This window comes from Trachinotus anak, unplaced genomic scaffold (assembly GCF_046630095.1).
Source record: "Trachinotus anak isolate AG129_WGS33_773 ecotype Australia unplaced genomic scaffold, CSIRO_AGI_Tana_v1 ptg000008l, whole genome shotgun sequence".
NCBI classification, from domain to species: domain Eukaryota; kingdom Metazoa; phylum Chordata; class Actinopteri; order Carangiformes; family Carangidae; genus Trachinotus; species Trachinotus anak.
In genome coordinates, this window is record NW_027273859.1 from 15974994 (window position 1) to 15997226 (window position 22233).

Consider the following 22233-nt stretch of genomic DNA (forward strand, 5'->3'; position numbering starts at 1 on the left):
TCACAGGTTTTGATGAGCTGTTAACCCCTGCTGAGAAATCCAAACTCTACACTGCCATTGGATACAGTGAGATTGCTGCTAATCCCAACCTGCCAAAGAATGTGAGTCACTTCCCTCTCTGACACCCGACACGTCAACTAACAATGCACCTCTGTTTGGGTCTCCATCCCACTCAAATGCAAATACTGTATCATATACTTTGATTATGTACTGTGTTGTCATTTCTTCATAGTTTGAGGACATGAAGGTCAACTTCCACATGGAGAGGCTGTCTGTGTCCATCAAAGACAACAAGGACAAAAATGAGATCATCAGGCTGACTGTGGGAGAGCTCAAGTCCACGCTCACACAGAGATCTGGAGCACAGGCCATCAAGTTTGTCATAACTTTTTGTTTTTCCTCTGTGCCTTTAATAGTATTCATTCTGTTTAAAGAGTTTGGACTGCAGTGCAAATACAAGATTTTCATTTAATTTGAAAAAAGCGTTTTTTAAAAGTTTTTATTAAAAAATTACTAAGAAGCTTATATATAAAATATGTTAAGACAACACTGTGTTTAGCACATTATCACTAGTACATGTAGTAGCAGTTTGTGGTTTTGTTTTGTCAATTGAAAAGCAACACACCTCATTAACAACATATCCCTGTTGGGTTTTCACATATCAGACTGCAGAGTCTGCTACAAAGTAGCAGCCTTGTAGCTGCTCTTTTATTTGTTCAGCTGGGTGGTTACTTGACAACATAGTGCCATCGTTTACACACAGTATATCTCAGAGTATATCCTTAGAAACATGGCATGGGAAGCGCTGACATGTTGTTTCTTTTCCTCTTCTTATCAGACTCACTGCCCAGCTTAGTTTGTTCGAGGTCACAGGTCTGGCCAGTAACCGGCCTGCACCAACCCTCCTTTCATCAAGGAAAGCAGCCACTGGAGCAGGGACCCCGCTGCTCTGCATCCTGTTTGAGACCAATCCACTAGATGAGAAAGCTAACCAGCGGCTTCATGTGGAATCACAGCCCCTGGAAATCATCTATGATGCAGTGAGTGATGTCTGTCAGTGTGCGTGTACGATGAAAAATGAAAAAAACATGAAAGAGATAAAAATGAAATGTATTCTTTGTGTGTCTGTGCAGATAACTGTGAACAGCATGTCAGCGTTCTTCATGCCTCCTGACGACCTGCAGTTGGATGAGCTCACCAACGCAACCCTGATAAAACTGGAGCAGTTCAGAGACCGCACAGCCACTGGTCAGTTGCACATACACTTGCAAACATGTACCGTATTTTCCGCACTATAGGGCGCACTGGATTATAAGGCGCACTGTCAATGAATGGTCTATTTTCGAACTTAATCATATATAAGGCGCATGGGACTATAAGGCGCATTAAGCGAAACAAAACAGTCAGATAAGTCAGTCAGACTTTATTAAATGCGTTCACAATAACTCCCAACCTTGTTCAGTTGTAACACGTAAAAAAAACACAGTCTGATACCGCTAAATCAAACGTTAGCGTATTCACAATAACTCCTTATAGGTCCTTATACACACACACTGTAATATTATGGTGAAGCACAGTATGTATTACTCCGCGACGCTCCTGACTACGATAGCCGTAATGCTGCAAGCGGTGCGGCTTTGTAGTTTACCAAAGTCGTACTAAAACATTTTGACAGAGCGCCGTGAGCGCCGTGTACCACACAAAATCGCTTCAAGGTCGGTAAGCACAACCAGAATTAATCCATATATAAGGCGCTCCGGATTATAAGGCGCACTGTCGTTTTTTGAGAAAATTAAAGGCTTTTAAGTGCGCCTTATAGTCCGGAAAATACGGTACTGTATAATCAGGGGTTGATTTCAATCCTGGTCTCAACTCCCTAGCAGGCAAATGTTTGTATTCCTCTGTGTTTTCACTGGGTCATTTTCATTTTTCCACGTGCTCACACAGAGCCTGCATGTCTCAGCCACTGAGTTAGTTGAATTGTGATGTTCCTGTTTATTTCTGTGAGAATGATTGTTTCCTGAGATTGTTTGCTGAAGTTCCAAGCATATTTTTTTCTCACAATTGCATGATTCACTTCAGCCCATTTGAGATAATTCATCAGTGGTCTGTGATACTGATAGTATATCATACCACATTTTAGGGATGAACATTTGAAAACGTTTTCAACAATGGCTTTTACTTAAGTTATGCTGCTAACTTATTGATGCCAGACACCACAGGGCACCTTCAGAGCTCTTCCCATGCCTTGTTGTGTCGCTTCTGTTTTGGCAGCACACAAAGGACCAACAGCTTGTTACCTAAAGGTGGTCAGAATGTTTTGGCTCATCATTGTAAATCTATGATCACAGTCTGAGAGGGTAGTTTGCAAAAGAAAGCATTTCTTTTTCATGATTATTATCAAAGTAGAAAATTTGCAAAATGTACAAAGAAAATCTGTCTTTTATAACATTTTACCCCCTCCCATGTCGTGTAACCCTATAAATAAAAAAAATCTTGTTATATGATGAAAGTACTGTATTTCATGTCAAAGCGGATCTATTGCTTGTTCTTGTATCTTGTGGCTACAACTAATAAGTTCATTACATTTTGTTTTTTAGGTCTAATGTATGTGATCGAAACACAGAAGATTCTCGACCTGAAGGTGAATTTGATGGCGTCCTACGTCATCATTCCACAGACTGGCTTTTACAATGGCACCCAGAACATCCTACTGTTGGATCTTGGACATTTCCAGGTCAGAAAGTGCAAAGCTTGAAACTGGGTTGAAAATTTCAGATCATTTTTAGTTGTTGTCCAACAAGAAAATGTTTAATTTGTAAAAACCTTAATTTTGTTGTCTTTTCAGATGTCCAGTCAAAGCAGGAAGCATCTGCCTCAGCTGTCAGTGTGCTCCAGCAACATTGAAGACATTATGTCCAGAGCATATGACAGCTTTGATGTACAGCTTAGTAGCCTGCAGTTCCTTTATAGCAAACCAGGTAAACACATGAGAGCGTGCCCCTCTCACAGTTAAAGGTTTAGGCTCATATGGGACCTCGACTCAGAGTTTATTCAAGCGTCTGTGTGAAAACTTTGTAGATATTGTTTATGTTTTACAGTATAAAAGTATATTTATATGGAGAAAATTGGATTGAGAAAATACCCTTAAAGCACAAGTTTACACTTGTCAGCTTGTCACCTGTAGTTAGCCATAATGTCTTTGTCAAGAAAAGATTACATAGGCACCAGGGGATATTGTCTCAAAGCCTTGAAAATGCTTGGTGTTAAAGAAGGATTTCATCATACATGTACATTGTATTTAGTGAGTTTGTGTGTGTAATGTAAAACATTATCTCTGCTTGATAGACGGTGACTGGAAAATGGCCCGTAAGCAGAAACGGTCACCACTCCACATCTTAGAGCCAGTGGATCTAAAAATTGATTTCAGCCGGGCGATGGTTGTCAAAGACTCTCGCATGGCAAAGTAAGTGTGTAGGTTTTTTCATCCGTCCATCATAATTTTGGGAATTAATTTATCATCGTTTTAATCAGCCTTTTCCATGGACAAACAGAATCGGTGAGACAAACTACACAACAATAAAAAAATACAGCAATGCTGCACAGTTTAGTAAAGTGCTAATGAAAGACGGTGACCTCCCAAAACTTTTTTCTTTTTTTTTTTTTTTTTTTTTACTTGATCCTTAACTTGTAAGGACCAATATTAAAGATTGTTTGGCAGACTGAAGTTGAATCACAGGTTTCTGTGTGCATCTTTGCATTTCCAAGTTTGCGTTTGTGTTCCAGGTATAAGATGTCTGGAGAGCTTCCTCTGCTGTCCCTTCGTATTTCTGATGATAAACTTCGAAGTGTTCTGGAGCTGGTAGAAAGTATCCCACTGCCTGAGAGCAGACCTGCTGCACGCAGCTCTGGTCCATCCTCCACTTCAAAGGCAAGAACAGCACGACTTTCTCTGCATGGCCTTGTGCACATTTTGTATGGATTAGATAAATCAGTGAAACGGAATAACAAAAAACTGTTTTGGGCAAAATCCACAAAGAAATGGAATTTTTTCCTGCAGTTTGGTCAACAGTTAATGCTGTCCTTATACTGCTAAGTTAATAAATTGTTGTTATTCTTAGTAGAAATTAGAGAATGGAGAAATAACGTAAGATGAATATTAACTGATAAAGGCAGTATTTAATAACAATATTGTCAGATTTAATACATTCAGTGAGTTAATAAGATGTTGGTGAGGCTCATGTTTTGGTGTTATTTCCTCCTCAGCCAAGGCAGTCGTTCACGCCTCAGCTCACTCCCAGAAGACCTCTAAACTTAGCTGATCAGCGCTCCTCACTCATTTTTGAGTCATGTGAGACCATAAGCATCACTTCTTTGGGTGAGACAACACATGCTGCACACAAACACTGTCTCTAGCCATGTCCCTCCTGTCCTGCATTTGTCATAATGCCACACACGTGGAATCATTGCATAAAATTCCTTGTAACAGTCTAGGTGTGTCCTTGCAGTGTGACAGATAGATCATTGTTTATGTTTTTGTGTTTGTCACCCCTCAGGGTCAGAGGAAGATTTGTTCTACGATGCTCCCAGCTCTCCCATCGGTGATCAGCCGTTCTTCCCAGACAATCCCATGCCGCTGCGCTATGCAGACTTACACAAAAGACAAAGTCTGATCAAGGAAGAATCTCAGAAGAACATGACTGACTTCATCATGAAGTTTGAAATCAGTGAGGTACACAGAGATCTTGTTGAACGAGGTGACAAACGTAGTCTTACTTCATGTTTCACATTTAATATTTTATCCATAGCATTTTTTAAAATTGAATTCCTTTGATGCGTGAAAATCTAGTGGCACCTCCAATTTTTTTTTTTGTGGGTTCTATTCTATTAAAAAGTAATTTTCAAGCATGTACTCCCACACACACACACACATTCCAATGCAGAACAAATTTCACTCCATTATCTGCACAACTGTACATATAATTTTTTACAACCACATCTGCAATAATTACAATTAGTAATTTCCCCCTTTACCTCTTACTCCACCCTTGTTACGTATTCCTTCCTTGTTTTTACTCCTCCTTTTCCTCCTCTCCCTGTCTCTGTGACCCCTTTTTAATTTTGTCATTTCCACTATTGTAATATACATTTCCCTTGTTCCTCTTTCTCATACTCTATTTATGTCTTATTTGGTCATCTAGTTTTCCATTCAGTTGTGTCGCCTGTCTGGGGATCAGGAGATCACGGTGCTCCACTTGGACATAGAGGGTCTGGGCACGGAGTTGAAACTACGCACCTTTGATATGACATCAAATACGTACCTTCGAGAGATCTGCCTCAAGTGTCCTGAATACATGGGTGAGTAGACGTTAGCAGGACTGTGTGTCACCTAACTTCAAGAGGTTTTCTTCATAATTCAAATTTTGCTAATTAAAAGCATTCTAATAGCAATAGCGGCTTAATGCCAGACTAGTCTTGGCTGCAGTTTTTATTTATCATGTTTTTATTTGTTTCCTGCTTGTGTAGATTCTGAAGACAAGCAGGTTCAGCTGATAACCACTCTGGACAACACAGAGGTTGATTTGCTTACCCTGGAGTACATCAAGGTACATGTGATACCATAAATTAAAATAGACCTATTTCAGATTGATTTATTTACACCAATTTAAAGTACCCTGTATGATTATTGTTCAAATGATTGTAAATGGCTTTCTAATTGAGGATTGCATGTCTTTTCTAGGCTGATAAGAACGGCCCTGAGTTCAGGTCTCAACACAATAACACAGAGCAGCTCATCAAGGTGAGGGACATGTTGATTATTTAATGACTTCCATTTAGGTTCTATTATGTTATTCTTTTCTGCTGTGTTTGAATAGTTATGAAAATGTGTAGCATGTTTATGCAGGTTTTATTATTAATAATTCACTTCTTACTATTAGATTTTGGTGGTCAAAGGTCATAAAACATGTTTTTGGCCTGTTGCATGTGATATCTCAAGACTGCCTTGAGGGGATTTCTTCATATTGGGCACATTGATCAGATGAATTGATTAGATTTTAGTTTGCGAAGGTCAAAGTCATCAAACGTCATTTTTGGCCATAACTCAAAAACCAAACAGTAATTATGACACAATTTGTATTGTCTAATAGAATAAAATTATGACATGATGGCATTTTATTTTCAAATGGTCAAAGGTGAACTTCACTGTAACATATTGTTCAGCAAATACACTTCTGGCCATTATTCAGTGTTGTAACCCAGGAAGGGGAGATTGTGACTTGGCCGGTTAGTGGAGGTATACAACCTCAGGGTGGTAATTGTAGTATTATTCTGCTCCACTTCATTTTAAGATTTTAACATTGTGTTTCCCTTCAGGTGACCTTTTCTTCCCTGGATGTTCATCTGCATACAGAGGCTCTCCTCAATGCCATGAACTTCCTCAACAAACTCCTTCCTGAATCCACTAAGAAGGAGGGAGGGCAGGAGGAACTCCCCACTATCCCTGAAGAAGATGAGGCAGAGGTGGAAAGGGAGGGAGAGAAGAAGGGGGAAGCCATTGTAGCCAAGAAAAGAAGTAACTGATCCTAATAAACCCATTCAGAGCCTCATTAAATTTCACATTCTAAAACCCTCATTATTCTTTGGTTTTCCTCTCTATCTGTCTTTAATTACTCGCCTTCTCTTTCTCTTCACCCCTTTTTTCACAGGTACAAGGAGTTCAAAGTTTGCAGATGTGGTGAATCTGCACATCAGAGCTGATCTCCGATGTCTGAAGGTTTTCATTCGAGGACAGAAAGCGAGGATCTCTGAAATTAGTATTGAGGGTATGGAAGTGTTGTAACATCCCCATGACCCAGAAGATGTTAAATTCAGTCTCTCTCCATTACATTATTAGTGGATATTGTTTGTATTCTCACTGTTTCATCAATCATAAATGATGTTGCACACTGTGTCCAACTGGTGTCCCCCCGTAACAAGCATCTTTAATTACAGTAGTCTTATGATGCAAGTATGCCATTAGGTGAAAAATGCAAACTGTTTACTCAGTGTCTACTTTCTCAACCATCCAGGTCTGGTTTCTGAGGTCCTGATGAGGAAGAAGGAGATGGAAGTTCTGGCCAACCTGAAGAACATTGTGATCCTCGACTGCGACAGAGACGCCATTTACAAGAAGGTACAGTCAGCAAGTGGCCTTTCCTCCATAACAAGGATCTATAGTAATTTAGCTCCCTAGCACTGTATGAAATGAAATGCAGGTCTCCTCTTAATTTAACTATTCTATAACTGTTGACCACTCAGCATAGGTCACTCTCTGCCCCCCTTCCTGCTATAACTAAATTGACAAATTGACAAACAAAAATATAGCTCTGTTAATTTTATTCTGCTATGTTGTGTCTCTTCTTAGGCGGTGTCTATAGCAGATAAGGAAGTGTTTGCCTTCCGCATGGTGAACTATACAGATGCAACAGAAGGAGATGCCTATTTGGACATGTCTAAAGTTGATACCTCTGTCTCACTGACTGTGGGATGCATCCAAGTCATCTTCCTCAACAAGTTTGTGTCTTCTATATTGGTAAGAATCCTATGTCCTGAATAGAGACAGTATATTAAAAGATTTAGTTCACTTGTGAGGGATAATTGTGGTATTTCAATTTCTTTTACAAGGTAAAAACCAAACTCAGAAAATTTAAAAAAAAGTAAAGTTCTGTGTCAAGTACATACTAACATGCGTACAATCTTAATTTTTCCAATGATACTTACGTATGAACTGCTCCTTTTTTCCGATTTCTTCTATATTCCAGCCCCATGTCATATTAATTTTTCTTACACTCTGTTGTTTTCCATTCTCTCTCTGTCCCAGGCATTCATCAATAACTTCCAAGAGGCCAAAGAGGCCCTGGCTGAGGTGACAGTCCAGGCTGCAGAAAAGGCAGCGTCAGGTGTGAAGGAGCTAGCTGAGCGAACTACTCGAATCGCTCTGAACGTCCACTTCAATGCACCTGTCATCTTCCTCCCCCAGTCGTCTTCCTCCTCCAATGTCATTGTAGCAGACCTTGGTCTGCTGTCTGTCAAGAATCGTTTCTCCAAGCAGCCATGCAAAAGTGATGCTAAGATCCCGCCCGTTGTGGATATAATGACTGTGAGACTGACTGACCTCAAGATGTACAGGTTAGAGTCCACTAATTTTTAGGATTCATGGTTACAAAGTGAATGTAATTAAATGTTTACTTGCTTGTGGGATTGATTAGGACTAATAATAATCTGATATTTTCTTGATCTTCTGTAACGATTGTTGCTGGTTCTAGGACCACGTATGTAAATGAAGGATTTCAGGGAGAGACACAACTGCTGAAGCCAGTCAGCCTGGACCTGGAAGTCCAAAGAAATCTTTCATCCAATTGGTACCACAGCATACCTGACATAGAGATCACTGCTCATCTGAAGCCCATGACTGTAAGTAGTACTATATGTTAGCATTTGAAGTGATTTACCACAACTGTGGAGGTCTTTAAAGCAATATTTTCATCTGTGCATTTTATATCATTCTGTCTCTTTTTTTGGTTCATTGTAAGTTTGATTTTGGAAGTTTAAAGATTCTTATTGGATTAATACTTAATAGACTTGCATGTAAGGCAACATTATATCATATTATATATATATTATAAATCATCACAGAATCGCATTCTGTGTCTACTCCAAATAGCTGATCCTCAGCCAGGATGACATGATAGTGGTCCTGAGGACCCTAAGTGAGAACCTGTCAGAGAAGTCTGATGCTGTTCCACCTCCAGCTCCTCTACCCACCACTGACCCCTCCTCTGACTCTGTATCCAACAAAGAGTCCCAGGGCTCTGGAACCACTGGACCAGCCAGCAGTAAGGAGTTGTGCTTGTGCTTGTGCTTGTTTGTGTTCAAAACACAATAAGCGCTTTACACCTGTGCTCTGTGCTGTGATAACTTCATTATAGGTAACACAGTGGTGACAGCTGCAGTTGTGGAGACCCAGAAAAACATTAAGCTGAAGAGCACGCTAAAATTAGACTTCAAGTTCGACTCCATGACGCTGGTCGTGTACAGCCCTAATGGGAATGAGGTAATACAGACACACAGGAGTTTAAGCATAAGTGATAACCATATTGTATAAAATGAGGCTTGACTATCTTTATTTTCTGAGACTTGTGTATCTAACACAGGCTCTATGTGGGTTTACAGATACAGCTGTTGGACTCGCATGATGAGCAGCTGAAGCTGGCAGAGTTTACTCTGGGCACCATCTCCACCTCTGTCCACATGTTCTCTGACAGCTCCATGAAGGCGTCGGTCCGACTCGCTGCCTGCCTTCTTGATGACAAGAGACCCAGAATCAAGATGGTTACCCCAAGGTACAAAATGCACACCCAGCTCTACAACATCACCCTTGGTCCAAGTCTGGCAGCAGGACCTTTGTTGAATCTCCTCCTCCTTCTCTCTCCTTTATATACTGTCATTACTCTACTGTCTGAAGAAAATAGAATATTGCATTCAGATGTTACTTCCCAGGAGCAAACAGTAAACCAGCTTAAATGACAACTCTATGGCACCTTAGTTAATGAGATATTCTCCTTGTCTGTCCTCAGATGATGTTGTAACTTTAGTAATACAGTGTGAGTTTGATCTTACTGCTAGAAACGTAGCAAAAATAGGCAGATCTGTGCAACTCAGTAACACATAATGATCATGTAAGATAAATAATAATCACAAAAATATCATTAAAGGCAAATCACGTATTTTTACTGAATGGTAACATTTAGCAGTTAGGCGTTTTTAAGCAGGGGATGCTGTTGTTGTATGTTACGCCATTGATTAGTGCAATGTAAGAAGAGGTGATTACAATGGGTTCTTCACAAACAGCACTTTAATGTTCTCTCCCAGGATGATGGCAATGCGTCCAGGTGCAGAACAGAACATGATGGTGGAGGTGAACTATCGTCAGACCCGTGAAGGCACCATATTGGACACAGTGGTGCAGGATGTGTACTTGTGTGCCAGCATGGAGTTCCTGCTCACTGTGGCAGATATCTTTCTCAAGGCCACCCAGCAGGGTTTTGCTCAAGTGCCACAACATAAGAGCAGTACTGGAGCGGGAGATAAAAAGAACATGAACTCCTCTGTCACATCCAAAGAGTCCAGTGAGTTAACTGTAATTAGTTTTTTAGTTAGATGACAGTATGTTCCAAAGCGATTTTTGATTCAGAAAAATAAAAGCATATGCAAATTCTTTTAATCAGACAAATTAGAGAAATTATGTCTTTGTTTTTCTTATGGATATTTTTTTGCATTTATGGTAGCATAATGTACTATTATATACTGTGGATTATAATGTAAGTTATAAAAGTGTGAAGAGTTAAAGAAGAATTGAATGAAGCTGACATAATTTGCACCCTTTTGTCATAGGCTCTGAACTGATGTTTTCCTCTGCTTCTCTCTGCTTCTGGCAGCTGTGGTGTCAAAGACAGAGATGAATGTTGTGGTGCGTAACCCAGAGATTGTGTTTGTGGCTGACCTGACGCGTGCTGACGCCCCGGCCCTGGTGATGACCACGCAGTGTGAACTAGTAATGAAAAGTGGGGCAGAGGGATCACAGATGACTGCTGTTATCAAGGACCTCAAGGTTTGTATTATCATTGTAATGTTACCATTAAAAAGCAGATAATTTTATGCCTCTGAACATCAACATGATATCTCAATGACGCTTTGAGGGAATTTCTTCAAATATGGCAGAAACCTTGGACTCAAGGGTGAACTGATTAGATTTTATTGGTCAAAGTTAAAGGTCACTGTGACCTTACAAAACACAAGTTCATACGCTAATATGACACAATTTAAACAAATGTCTAATTCATAAATTTATGAAGTGACATTTTATATCCAAATGTCAATTTCACCGTGAGATCATAGTGTTCTACAAAAACACTTTTGGCCATTATTCAATACTGTAACTCAAGAAGGGGAGACTGTGACTGTAAATTTCCTGCAATTTGGCTTCTTGATGGAGGCATACAACTGTGGGGTGGTAATTTTCAGTTTATGTTTTGTAGAGCATTCTTTACGAGACTGTGCTCTGCAGCAATAACCAATTTAAAGAAATTTTATTTGCATTACGCTTGTCATTGTAGGTAGTTGCGTGTCCCTTCCTGAGAGAGAAGAGGAGGAACAATGTGACCACAGTGCTGCAGCCATGTCAGGTGTTCTTTCAGAGTACTCAGTCCCCAACCACGCCTCAGGCTATGGAGGTCTCCATCAATGCTCTCACACTGAAGGTAGGTGTTTTAATACTATTACACATTCTGAGAACAGGAATTAAACCAATGAAATGAGAGATTAACTTAGGTGGATAATAATAAAAGCCTTTATTATCTAAACTAGAGTAGTTTTTTAAAATTTTTAACTGATTGTACTGTAAGTGAATTGATCCCATCTTTAATAGAACCAACTTTTTTTTTAACTTAGTTTCTTGTGTGCATCCATTAAATTGAAAGAGACAGAAAGTCACTCAGTATGTCTTTTTGCACAATCTTACATATACAAACAATGATGATGATGATCTCGTTTTATAAAAGGAGCTTTTATAGTGCTGTTCATATGGCATATTTTCTGATAAGTGTTCCAACTAGGCAACATTATGGCATCAAGTGAAAGCAAACGTTCAAGCTAAGAAAATTCACTGTTTGTACAATTAGACATTGACATTTAGCTTTAAATTATGAGTTGTGTGTAAAATTGTTTTATGTCTGCTATCTTAATTTCTGTCCAGGTATCTCCAATCATCATCAACACAGTGATCACCATCCAGTCGGCACTGACTCCCACAGCGGAGACCCCTGAGGAGTTGGATAGTCCTGTTCCCGTTGACCTCTGGGAGAAACGGGGCTGGAAGGAGCTCAAACTGTGGTTCCTGGAGGAGGAGGGGGATGAAGACATAAGGTCACTGGTCCCACTGATACCACAGGGAGAGTCATTACAGGTATTTAGCTGCATTAAGATTCAACTGATGGCTGCTATAATGTAGTTAGTTATGATTCATGATTTATTTTTATTCATTCTTTGTATATGACAAACTCTTGATCTCTTTTGCAGTGCTATTTTATCTTATACAGAATAAAAGATATTCCAGAATAATGCATTAGAACAGGAGTTGTCATTTTATTAGCTATCCATCCCTGCAGGTTACTATCAAATCAATCTGTCTGACTCTGGAAGCTGGCGTGGGACATCGCACTATCCCCATGCTTCTGGCCAAATCCTCCTTCCATGGAGATGTCACAAACTGGTCGACTCTCATTAATTTACACAGCTGGCTCAACCTGGAGGTAATACACACAAGCACAGACGTGTATGCGGTACATGATACTAGGGTTGTGTCGATGGCAATGATCTCAGTGATCAACAATCATCAGAGGGATTGCTGATAGCTTATGCCTTTGCCAATGTCATGATTTATTATCATCATTACCTATACAAAAACATATTATTATCATTATTTGTAGTATTAAGTCAATATTGAATTTAATTTATAAAACGGCATGTCACCTATGCTTGCAACACAGACCTGCACACAGACTGACCTGAATGTCACTGAAGTACTGGTTGTTGTGTGTAGACAGACACAACACTTAGTTTGGTTTCATAGACTGCTACTTTTTAAGGTTGTAAACAGAACTTTTGGACAGTGAGTGAGTGAGTGAGTGAGTGAGTGAGAGAGTGAGAGAGTGAGAGAGTGAGAGAGTGAGAGAGTGAGAGAGTGAGAGAGAGAGAGAGAGAAGTTGAATGTGAATAATTAATACTTTATTTATGATGACTATTTTACTTAAATATATCCGTAAAATTTGTCATCCTACTGTCATCGCTCCGGGTATCCAAGGAAGTGCGAGAGAGAGAGAGGCATGCTCGCTCTTTGGTCACTTTCGGATCATGTTTTGCCTTCAGGTTCACTATTACAATGAGATGATGGGAGTGTGGGAACCATTGCTGGAGCCGTTAGAAGATGAGACAAAGGACGGTTTCAGACCATGGAGACTTGAACTGAAGGTACTGATATACATAAACACACACACACACACACACACACACACACACACACACACACACACATACATATGGTATATGTACACAAACCTACACACAGTGTTTCTGACTTTTTACTATCCAATAACCAGATGAAGAAGAAGCCGGTGAAATACACATGTTTGTCAGATGAAGTGGATTACAATGTTCCAGACTATAAGACGGTCATCGTCATCAGCAGTAAAGACCAGCTCAACATCACACTCTCCAAATGTGGACTGGCCATGCTGAGTAACCTGGGCACGGTAAGAAAAGGGCTCATTTTAACAGGAAGTCTAAGGTTTTATTTTTCATCCATAATCTTAATGTTCTTGCCTTTCCCCAGGCATTTGCGGAGGCTGCCAAACAGACAGCTGAGTGCTTCCAGAAGGACGAAGCTCCGTTTGTGGTGAAAAACCGCCTGGGCCTGCCTGTGTCCGTCCGCCACAGTGAGATGTTTTCTCCCATTGGCCACCAGAGCACTAACTGCACTGTGGAGCTGAAGGATGGGGAAACTCTCGGGATGGACTATACAACCACAACAGACTCGGACCAGTTCTCAGCCATGATCTCCTTGAGTGGAAAGGACTACTACATACAGCCCAGTAAGTTGATCTTATACATGCTAAAGTCAGTTGTTAGTTGTTGCAATATTACCAACTGCAGATTACTGCCAACAGAGTACACTCAGTTATACTCTCTTAAACAAGTATGCGTTTCGAGTTAGGAACCATTAATGCAAACAGTGTTATAGCTGGGCAGTTAACTTCACTTACCAATGAAGTGAAATCATAAACTGTAAAATAATTAATTAATTAATTACCTAATTGATGTTGCCTATTTTATATCTGAAAAAAACTAGTGATTATCTTCTCTGAAGAATGCCGCCATCTCTCCCCTCTCTATTTCTTGTTGGTTTTCATTATTGAAACTAACTTAATGTAAGAAAAATGTCAAAATAAAATAATTAAGATCAAACGCATATAAAGTGCTCTAATTTTCTCTTCTCTCTCCAGCTCCAGTGGGCCACACCTCAGCTAGTGTGATCCCCCTGATCAAGGTGGGCAGGGGAATGTACAGTGTAATGCACAAAGACTCAGGAGTCACTCGTTTCCTGGTCTGTCAGATTTACTCTTCGGAAGGCAGCAAGTACATCAAGATCCGCTCTCCTTTCCAGGTACCTCACTGATTATCTTTTACATCTTAACTCATTTGAATTCAGTATTTGGTGGTGGGTTGCAAACATATAAATTAGAGTCTGCTGTCAACAACCCCCACAGGATCTTTTGTAGACTTCATCTTTTAAGATAATTAAATATGTATGAATGTCAAGTAGCTGGGTGGCATATGCAGTTCCTTCCAGATTACATCAAAATCTCTCAAAAAAAATGTTGTTTTTTTTTTTTTTTTCAAAAATAAATGATGATAAGCAACAGCTCCAAGGAGGTAATTCTGTATGTGTCAAAATATATAAGGATTACAAACATCGAACCAAAATATAACTGTTCTTCTCTACTTCCATGCAGATAATCAATCATTTCACAATACCATTCAAAGTTTTTGAAGGATCAACCTATCTGGGTAAAGCTTTGCCGACTGAGGAGTTCTGTGTGCCTCTGGACTCGTATAGGTAAGGGCAAACACATAAACAACACCTACTCACACATCTTTATACACTCCCTTTTCTCTTTCCTCTTTTTTCTTTTTTCTTTCACTTTACTTTGTTGTTCTGTCTGTCTCTCACACTCTCTTTGCCCCCCCCTGCCCCCCCCCACATACAGTACACACTCTGTCACCCACATCTGTTCTCTGCTGCACTCCTCAGGTCTGAGTTGAGCCTTCAGCCAATAACAGAGGACGATGCTGACAATCAGGACGCGGAATTTGAGTGTTCAGAGGGCTTTAGTTACGAAGATGTCAGCAGCCAGCAGCCTGAGACGCACCTCCAGCAGACGTGCCGTCGCCGTGGAAACGAGGGGGGGGTGATGATGATCAACATTGTGCCAGTAAGGGATGCTGTGACATTCAAAAACACCGGAGGCATTGGGGAGAACTTCGATGTGCCCTTTGTGCTTCACCTGTGGCCTTCCATCCTACTACGCAACCTGCTGCCTTACCCCATCGCCTACAACCTAAAGGTAGAGTCTGACTGGTAAAAAGTTAGACAACTCTGGTGGGCCCTTTAGGCCACTCAGCTGGAGTTACATGTTTCAGCCCAATATTAAATACAAATTGTGTATACTTTACTGCTATTTTCCAAAGTGTTTAGTCAATGATTGATTGCAATCAATTAATAGTATAAAAATGTAATTGCAGAGACTCCTCAATCTACTATATTGAAGTTGCTTTAGGGTAGGTATTCCATCACAATGGATATTTCATGCATTTGGAATAGGGACTTTTTGGTGCATTCAAGGATACTGACATTGAAGACCTGAGAGTTGGCCAACGAATAGCAACATTTTTAATGAAAGACACAACCAAATTCATTTCACAGCATCCATATTTGTTGATCTTCTGGGTTCCATTTTTAACAATACAGCTGATGAATGCAATGCTTTTCTGAAGATATGGGTGTTTGAGCATCAGTGGCTGCACCAAGAAGTTTATGTAGAACAGTGCCTGGTCTAGTTGATTTTCATGCAAAACTAGCATCAGCTGAAAGCAGTGGCTGCTTGACAGATCGAAATTTAGTTTAAATATAAGACACAAAATTGTCATCAGTAATGTTTATGCAAATGGCGCACAGTTGATGTAGATTAGTACATCATGAATATTATTACTGAAGCTATTACTCTGATGAATCACCATACATTCAAATGTCACAATGTAATTGAGTTTCATATTTTCAACATGGTTTATTCGCTTTTCTCTTGTGAAGCAACGTTGGTTAAATCTGGTACTTCAGATTCTGTTGTACTCAGTGACCCTCTCTGCCTGCTGCTCAACAGGACAGTGGAGTCTCTGCCCCTGAGGCCACTCTCAACCCAGGTCACTCTGCCCAGCTTCAAACCGCAGTCATCAACCAGTCAAGACTCAGTCTCCGCCTACTGGACTACTTGGCTCAGGACTGGTCTTCTGAGTACAGGTCTGACTTCAGTCTCATTTACTTTCCCATCGTTAGTGTTCTTGTTGTCTACATATTGTGAGTGTATTGGTCATAACTAACATTTTTGTAAGTTAGTACCCAACTATCATAGTTCCCAGATAGTTTTTAATCGTCATTATACAGAGGACACATATAAAATCACCATTCTTTGTTACCCTCTGCAATAACATTTCTCATCAGAAAAACTATCCTGTTGTACAGTCTCCTTAGTGACCAGGAAGAGATCACCTTCATCGTGTTCCAGTCTTTACGGGAGGACGATGAGGACGATGGTGAAGGGACAGAGAGGAAGAGGGCTGAGTTAGACATAGCAGTGCATGTTAAATATGACCCTGGGCAGACGCTGATTGCTATCCACTCTCCATACTGGATGGTGAATAAGACAGGCAGGTTGCTGCAGTACAAGGCTGATGATATCCACCGCAAACACCCCCTGGACTACGACATGCCCCTGCTCTTCTCCTTCAAACCTCGGTACTTCCTGAGAAACAATAAGGTAAGGGGAAATAATGTTTTACTTCAAGTCTGAGTTATTTAAAAGAGATATTGGGGATTGTTGGATTACTGAATCTGAGAGAGTTTTCAATTAAATCATCTAAAGAAAAAACATGTCGTTATTATTATTTCATTAATGAATTCTTAAGTCTAGGACAACCTTAGTTGTACCAAAATGGAATACAGGATCTAAGCCAACTTAAATCCAATGTGTCTTTGATTGTACACCGGAATACTGGTGTTTGCATGCAGGACACAATGATTTACTTGTGTAATTTCTTACTGTATATATCTTTGATTTCATTCTTTTCATCCTTCAGGTCCGCCTAATGATTTCAGACAGTGAACTCTCTGATGATTTCTCCCTGGATACAGTTGGTAGTCATGGAGATGTGAAATGTAAAGGGAGATACAAAGATTACCTGGTAAGATTTTGCCACAGACATTCAGACAACTCTTTTGGGCTTTCTTTTCCCTAATTTTGAACTAAAGTGCAATTGGAGGAATTTGTAAGTGACTTTTGTATGTAACTAAGGCAAGTTGTGTTATTGATTAAGTACATAATTGTCATCTTTTGTATATGTGTGATGTCTGTCTGACCTCAGGTTGGTGTGAAGATTGATGCGAGCAGTTTCAGTCTGACCCGCATCGTGACCTTTCTGCCCTTTTACATGCTGGTCAACAGAACCAAGCACAGTGTTTTCATATGCGAGGAGGGGCAGGACAACTGGACTGAGGCACAACCAGAACAGGTCAGAGCCAAACCAAATATGTTTTGCATATGTTTCCTTGCACACATATTTTTGGAATACTGCGGTTTTGACATCCCAGTGAATCATACTGGACTGAAATGCTGTATATATTCACTATTATGACAGCAGCAAATGATGACTATTATTATTATTATTATTATTATTATTATTATTATTATTATTGAAATAATTAAATTAAATTAAATTTAATTTAATTTAATTTAGTTGCAGATGTATACAACCTTGCGGTAGCAACTGTAGTTATGCTACCAAATTTTGCCAGATAGTCTCAGATGATTGTAAAATAGTAGCTAATCTTTCTGGGGGTCGGGTTTGGAAAATACAGATTGACTTGCTGTGTAACATTTTTAGAGGAGGTCCTTACCATACTTTTTTCATTCTACATTTAGCCAGGTATTCCTTTCTGGCCTGAGAACGACACCAAGCGGCTAAAGATCAAAGTAGACGGTTGTTTATCGCCTCCTCGGACTATTGACTTCACACGACCAGAGAACTGCCTGTTGCTGCATCTGGACAACTCTGTAAGTAGTTGTATTTACAGGGATTATATTCATGTGTGCACAGTATTTTTTTACAGGATGTATCTGTTTACATTGACTATTAGAACTTTAAGAAAGCATTATACATTCCAGTATATTGATTTTTGTTTTGCAGGTGGGTGGGATCACTGTAGATGTGAACCTAACAGACCACTCAGCCACAATCCGATTCTCAGAGTACCACGATGGCGCAGCTCCCTTCCTCATCATCAACCATACCAAAGACCAGACCCTTCAGATTCATCAGAGGTGGGAGAACATTATGCAATAAATAGACTTTTTTAAACCATGCTGTTTTGTGTCAGCACTAAATACTTAATGAGTAGTATGACACTTGTACATACGCTCAAACTGAAAAGGGCAGAATGTAGACATCAATCATGATGGGGATGAAGCATGTCACCATGGATCATCATGTCATCAAACATGTAACACTAAAATGAAAAATTAGTGGTTGAGCTCAGTATATAAACTGATTGAGAAACAAGGGAGAGGAAGGAAATCGGGAGTGGATGAGAAAGGGACTCAAATGTAGTTAAAGTATAGAGGTTGAACTGGTACCATATACTTGATTTTAGTGAAGCTAAATTAAAGACTTAAAAAAAACTGTTATCTTTGGTAAAATGTTAGTTGAAAACATTCTTTGCATTAAATGTTCCTGCTGCTTTATTTAACAATATCACAGTGCTTCTTTGATGTAAGTGTTGTCTGTTCTTTCTCAAGGTTTCATTTGAATTATTTCGTGAATGTGCCACATTCAAGATGAAGTGCACAATCAATTTAACAGAAAATCTCTCAAAACTAAATGTAGGATGTTTTGCCAGTGGTGCCATGCTTATTCATTCAGTTTCTGTATATTGTTATTATATAATCTTTATTCAAGGTTTTCTTTTTTGTTTCTCAATGATGATTTTTCATACTACTCACTTTGTAAACAGCAGTTTTAATTTTACCACCAAACTAGCACACATTTACAGTTACATTTCACTGATATGTATTTTGCATATTTGTTGAATGACAATACTCTTCTCTCTTGTTGCAGCAACCTTTAACTATTAAGTTAATGACAACTAACATTATTTGTTTTGCTGACAGCGATTTATGTTTTTGTGTTATGGGTCATGCAGCGCCCGGACAGAAACCACGTGGGTGGCTGATGAGCTGCTCGACCTCTCCTTCTCAATGGAGGAGGACAGGTAGAAAAATATGACAAGGCCAAGCTCTTCTGACACACTCTGAATTCAAGAGAGAGAAATATGGGGAATAAAGAATGGGAGGGGAGAATTTTTTAAAAAAGTGTTGCATTAAGTAGTTTATTGTTGTCACACTTTCTGTGGCTGACAAATAATTAACTAAAGAAAACAGAGAAGTTGAGTTGCCAGATTTTCTACACAGGAAAATGAAGAGTGTTATAACAATTTAGACTTCAATATTACACTTCCAAACAGAGGTTAAGGACAACAGATGGTCGTTTTTACTGGAAGCCATTGTGAAACTGAAAATCATGTTAACGCCAAATTCAGTGATAGTGATTACAAATCAAAAAAAGATGAGAGGCCATAAAGGTCACCAAAGTAAATAATCCAGTGAACATACACATAGTGTCCACATGAGTAAAAGTAAAAAGATTAACATATACAACAGGTATCCCAACAGTAAATAAATAGTTATTTAGAATGATGTATGAGCGACACACAAGTCACACATGTAGCTGGCAGCACTATGTCACAGTCACTTGAGTGCAGAGTGTGGTCAGATCCAGAGTGCAGGTAAAGATAAGTAGAAGAAGACTGCTTCCGCTCTGATTCTGATTTGTCTGTCTAATCTGCTCCTCCTCTGGCAATGAGAATAAATTCTGTATAGGCCAAAAATTATATTAAATTATTGTCTAGTAATCATTGCACTTTTGATATTTTTTGTACACACGTCTATCATGAGCTACTTACACTGTAATAATACTGTATGTTTCATAATAAGGCAGATACTTCAATATTATTATTATTACAAATTATTTAAGAGCCTGCTATGTATTTATATATATTTATATTTTAATGATCTGCTGGAAATTTACTCTGATCTAAAATAGTGATCATTGCAGTAGAGGAAAATGAGCAGGTTAGACATCTAAACCCATTTACTCATTTGTTACTATGTTCCTTTGGTCTCCTATGAAGTGTGAACATCTTTACTTGTAGAAATACTAGTTCTGAATGCTGCTGACTGGATGGGATTCTGCCAAAGGAATCACACCTCCTGCTTCTTCAACTAGTTCTGTTGCGTTGACTAGTATTCTCTTATTTTTCATCTCCATCCATAGATTGTGGCTTCCCCACTTCCTCTCTTTTCTTTATGTATTTTCTCATGTCCGCCTTGTCTCATCTGAATCAAGATCAATATTAGTATGAACGTGCATAATCAAACCTTATCTCTCCAGGAGAGGTACTGGGGACTTCTGGGTGTTTGGCCATTGTACTGTCGCTATCATATTTTGTCTGTTCATGGGAATTGTTTGTGTACTCTGTCAGACAGGAACTTTGGATTGGATGGTTTTCCTGGCGGTAGCTTCTTGGTGGCGGGGCTCTGTTATATTGTCCTCTGTTTTATTGTTACAATGTATCGTTGTCTGTCTTTCATTATTTTCTCACTACCATATCAAATCAGCGGAATATTATTTCTTACTTTTTAGTAGTTATAACTAATGTTACTCATAAATACTGTATGTGTGTGTCTGGGTGTGTGCAGCTCTCAGAAGATTGCACAGCAGGAGGAGCTGGAGGCTGGGAAAGCTGTGCACTACACCTGGGCTGAACCCACTGGGTCCCGAGAGCTTTGCTGGAACTGTGGTACATACAGTGGAAAGCTGAAGAGTGAGGAGGTACTGTATTAATCATGACTGAGTAATATTTGTGCCTGAGTAAAATTTATCCTTCAAAGATTTTCTTATTAGACATCTTCAATTCTTACCTCATCAGAACTAAAGCTGCTTCTGTCTCTGTCAGCAGGAATCCATCTGCTTTTAGCATTAAACCAATTTTTGTTACCCTGCACATAGACCTTGCATAGCCATCGCACTTAGTACTTTTATCATGCTTAAGTACGTGTAATGAAAAATTCCAACATAGTTGCTCTTCATAAATCAGGCCATCAAGTAAAACAAAGCTGTGTTCTTAGCTAAACGTTTGTGATGGTTAATACAGTGCCCCTGAAGACTGATACACAGTGCTACACGATATCTGTAGGTTGTGAGACCACTGTGGCAAATAAATTAGCATTCTTTCTAAATGCAATAAAATATCTTTTTTGTTGTTGAATTAATGTCAAACTGGAACTGTTGTGATGGTGATGTGTACTTATATAAAGGATTTTCAGGAATACAGTTGGTTTACTTCATCCATTTTTCTGTCTCTTTTATGACCTAATCATAATCTTTGCATAGAACAAAGTTAAGTGTAGATACAGTTAAACTTTTTTGCTTTCAGATGTGAACACACAGCTAAAATGTGAAATTGTTAAACAAGATACTGTGATGTTTGTTTAAACTATATGTCTGGTTGTCTGTTTTTCTTGCATCTTTAGGACCTGCGCGAGGACGTAAACAATGAGGGAAAACTGTTTGTGATCTCCTTTTATGAAGGTAAAGTACATGGAGCTTGAAATAAAATGCCCAGTCCACTTAAACGTGCTCTTTAATTTCGCTTTAAATCATCTTATATTTACTTAAAGTTCATTGTCAGTGCATGAGTGCTGCCATGTGCTAAGAACACAATTGCTAGAACTGTTTATGATGGCAAGAATTTTTCTTTGGGGATAAATATGGTTTGGGTTTATTGTTGATCCAAAGGTCTCCAGCGCGTTGTGCTGTTCACTGAGGAGCAACGTATCTACAAGCTGCTTTGTGAGAGCGAGAAAGCACAGCTGGCTGAACAGGAAATCATCCTGTCGCTAAAGAACGTGGGCGTGTCTCTGGTCAACAACAGCAGCGGCCAGGAGGTCTCCTTTATTGGGATCACAAGGTAGAAAACCAGCAACATGCACATGTATACACATATGATAAAAAGCACAAAACCTGGCTAGGCCTGAATAAACATGTTCATCCATGGCTCACCAACAGTACAACAATGTGTGTGTTAAGCAATAGATAGTGATGTTGTGCACTTGTGTGTGTGTTTTTTAAATTTCAAGTTAACATATGGTTCTTTGATTTGCATTTGAGTTCGTCTTGACCAACAACATG

The 22233-nt window shown here is 39.4% G+C and overlaps 1 protein-coding gene across 3 annotated transcripts in view; it reads left to right on the forward strand.

Annotated features, from left to right (window-relative positions):
• vps13a (vacuolar protein sorting 13 homolog A) overlaps positions 1-22233 on the forward strand; it is a 39218-nt gene that overhangs the window by 7703 nt on the left and 9282 nt on the right. For 2 of the 3 annotated variants that reach the window (XM_071483066.1, XM_071483068.1), the window contains exons 16-58: positions 7-101; positions 233-375; positions 839-1040; positions 1134-1248; positions 2601-2737; positions 2849-2981; positions 3349-3466; positions 3787-3931; positions 4267-4378; positions 4557-4732; positions 5202-5358; positions 5527-5606; positions 5741-5800; positions 6376-6574; positions 6708-6824; positions 7071-7174; positions 7406-7573; positions 7862-8169; positions 8307-8454; positions 8705-8876; positions 8970-9094; positions 9214-9383; positions 9913-10169; positions 10479-10651; positions 11157-11300; positions 11795-12004; positions 12207-12350; positions 12967-13068; positions 13197-13349; positions 13430-13688; positions 14100-14260; positions 14610-14713; positions 14909-15221; positions 16035-16171; positions 16394-16688; positions 17008-17112; positions 17293-17439; positions 17850-17981; positions 18115-18248; positions 19127-19195; positions 20742-20874; positions 21576-21633; positions 21841-22012. In XM_071483066.1, coding sequence (XP_071339167.1) covers positions 7-101; positions 233-375; positions 839-1040; positions 1134-1248; positions 2601-2737; positions 2849-2981; positions 3349-3466; positions 3787-3931; positions 4267-4378; positions 4557-4732; positions 5202-5358; positions 5527-5606; positions 5741-5800; positions 6376-6574; positions 6708-6824; positions 7071-7174; positions 7406-7573; positions 7862-8169; positions 8307-8454; positions 8705-8876; positions 8970-9094; positions 9214-9383; positions 9913-10169; positions 10479-10651; positions 11157-11300; positions 11795-12004; positions 12207-12350; positions 12967-13068; positions 13197-13349; positions 13430-13688; positions 14100-14260; positions 14610-14713; positions 14909-15221; positions 16035-16171; positions 16394-16688; positions 17008-17112; positions 17293-17439; positions 17850-17981; positions 18115-18248; positions 19127-19195; positions 20742-20874; positions 21576-21633; positions 21841-22012 — 6586 coding nt within the window. The remainder of the gene's footprint in view (positions 1-6; positions 102-232; positions 376-838; positions 1041-1133; positions 1249-2600; positions 2738-2848; positions 2982-3348; positions 3467-3786; positions 3932-4266; positions 4379-4556; positions 4733-5201; positions 5359-5526; positions 5607-5740; positions 5801-6375; positions 6575-6707; positions 6825-7070; positions 7175-7405; positions 7574-7861; positions 8170-8306; positions 8455-8704; positions 8877-8969; positions 9095-9213; positions 9384-9912; positions 10170-10478; positions 10652-11156; positions 11301-11794; positions 12005-12206; positions 12351-12966; positions 13069-13196; positions 13350-13429; positions 13689-14099; positions 14261-14609; positions 14714-14908; positions 15222-16034; positions 16172-16393; positions 16689-17007; positions 17113-17292; positions 17440-17849; positions 17982-18114; positions 18249-19126; positions 19196-20741; positions 20875-21575; positions 21634-21840; positions 22013-22233) is intronic. The other variant, XM_071483067.1, reaches the window with a different exon arrangement.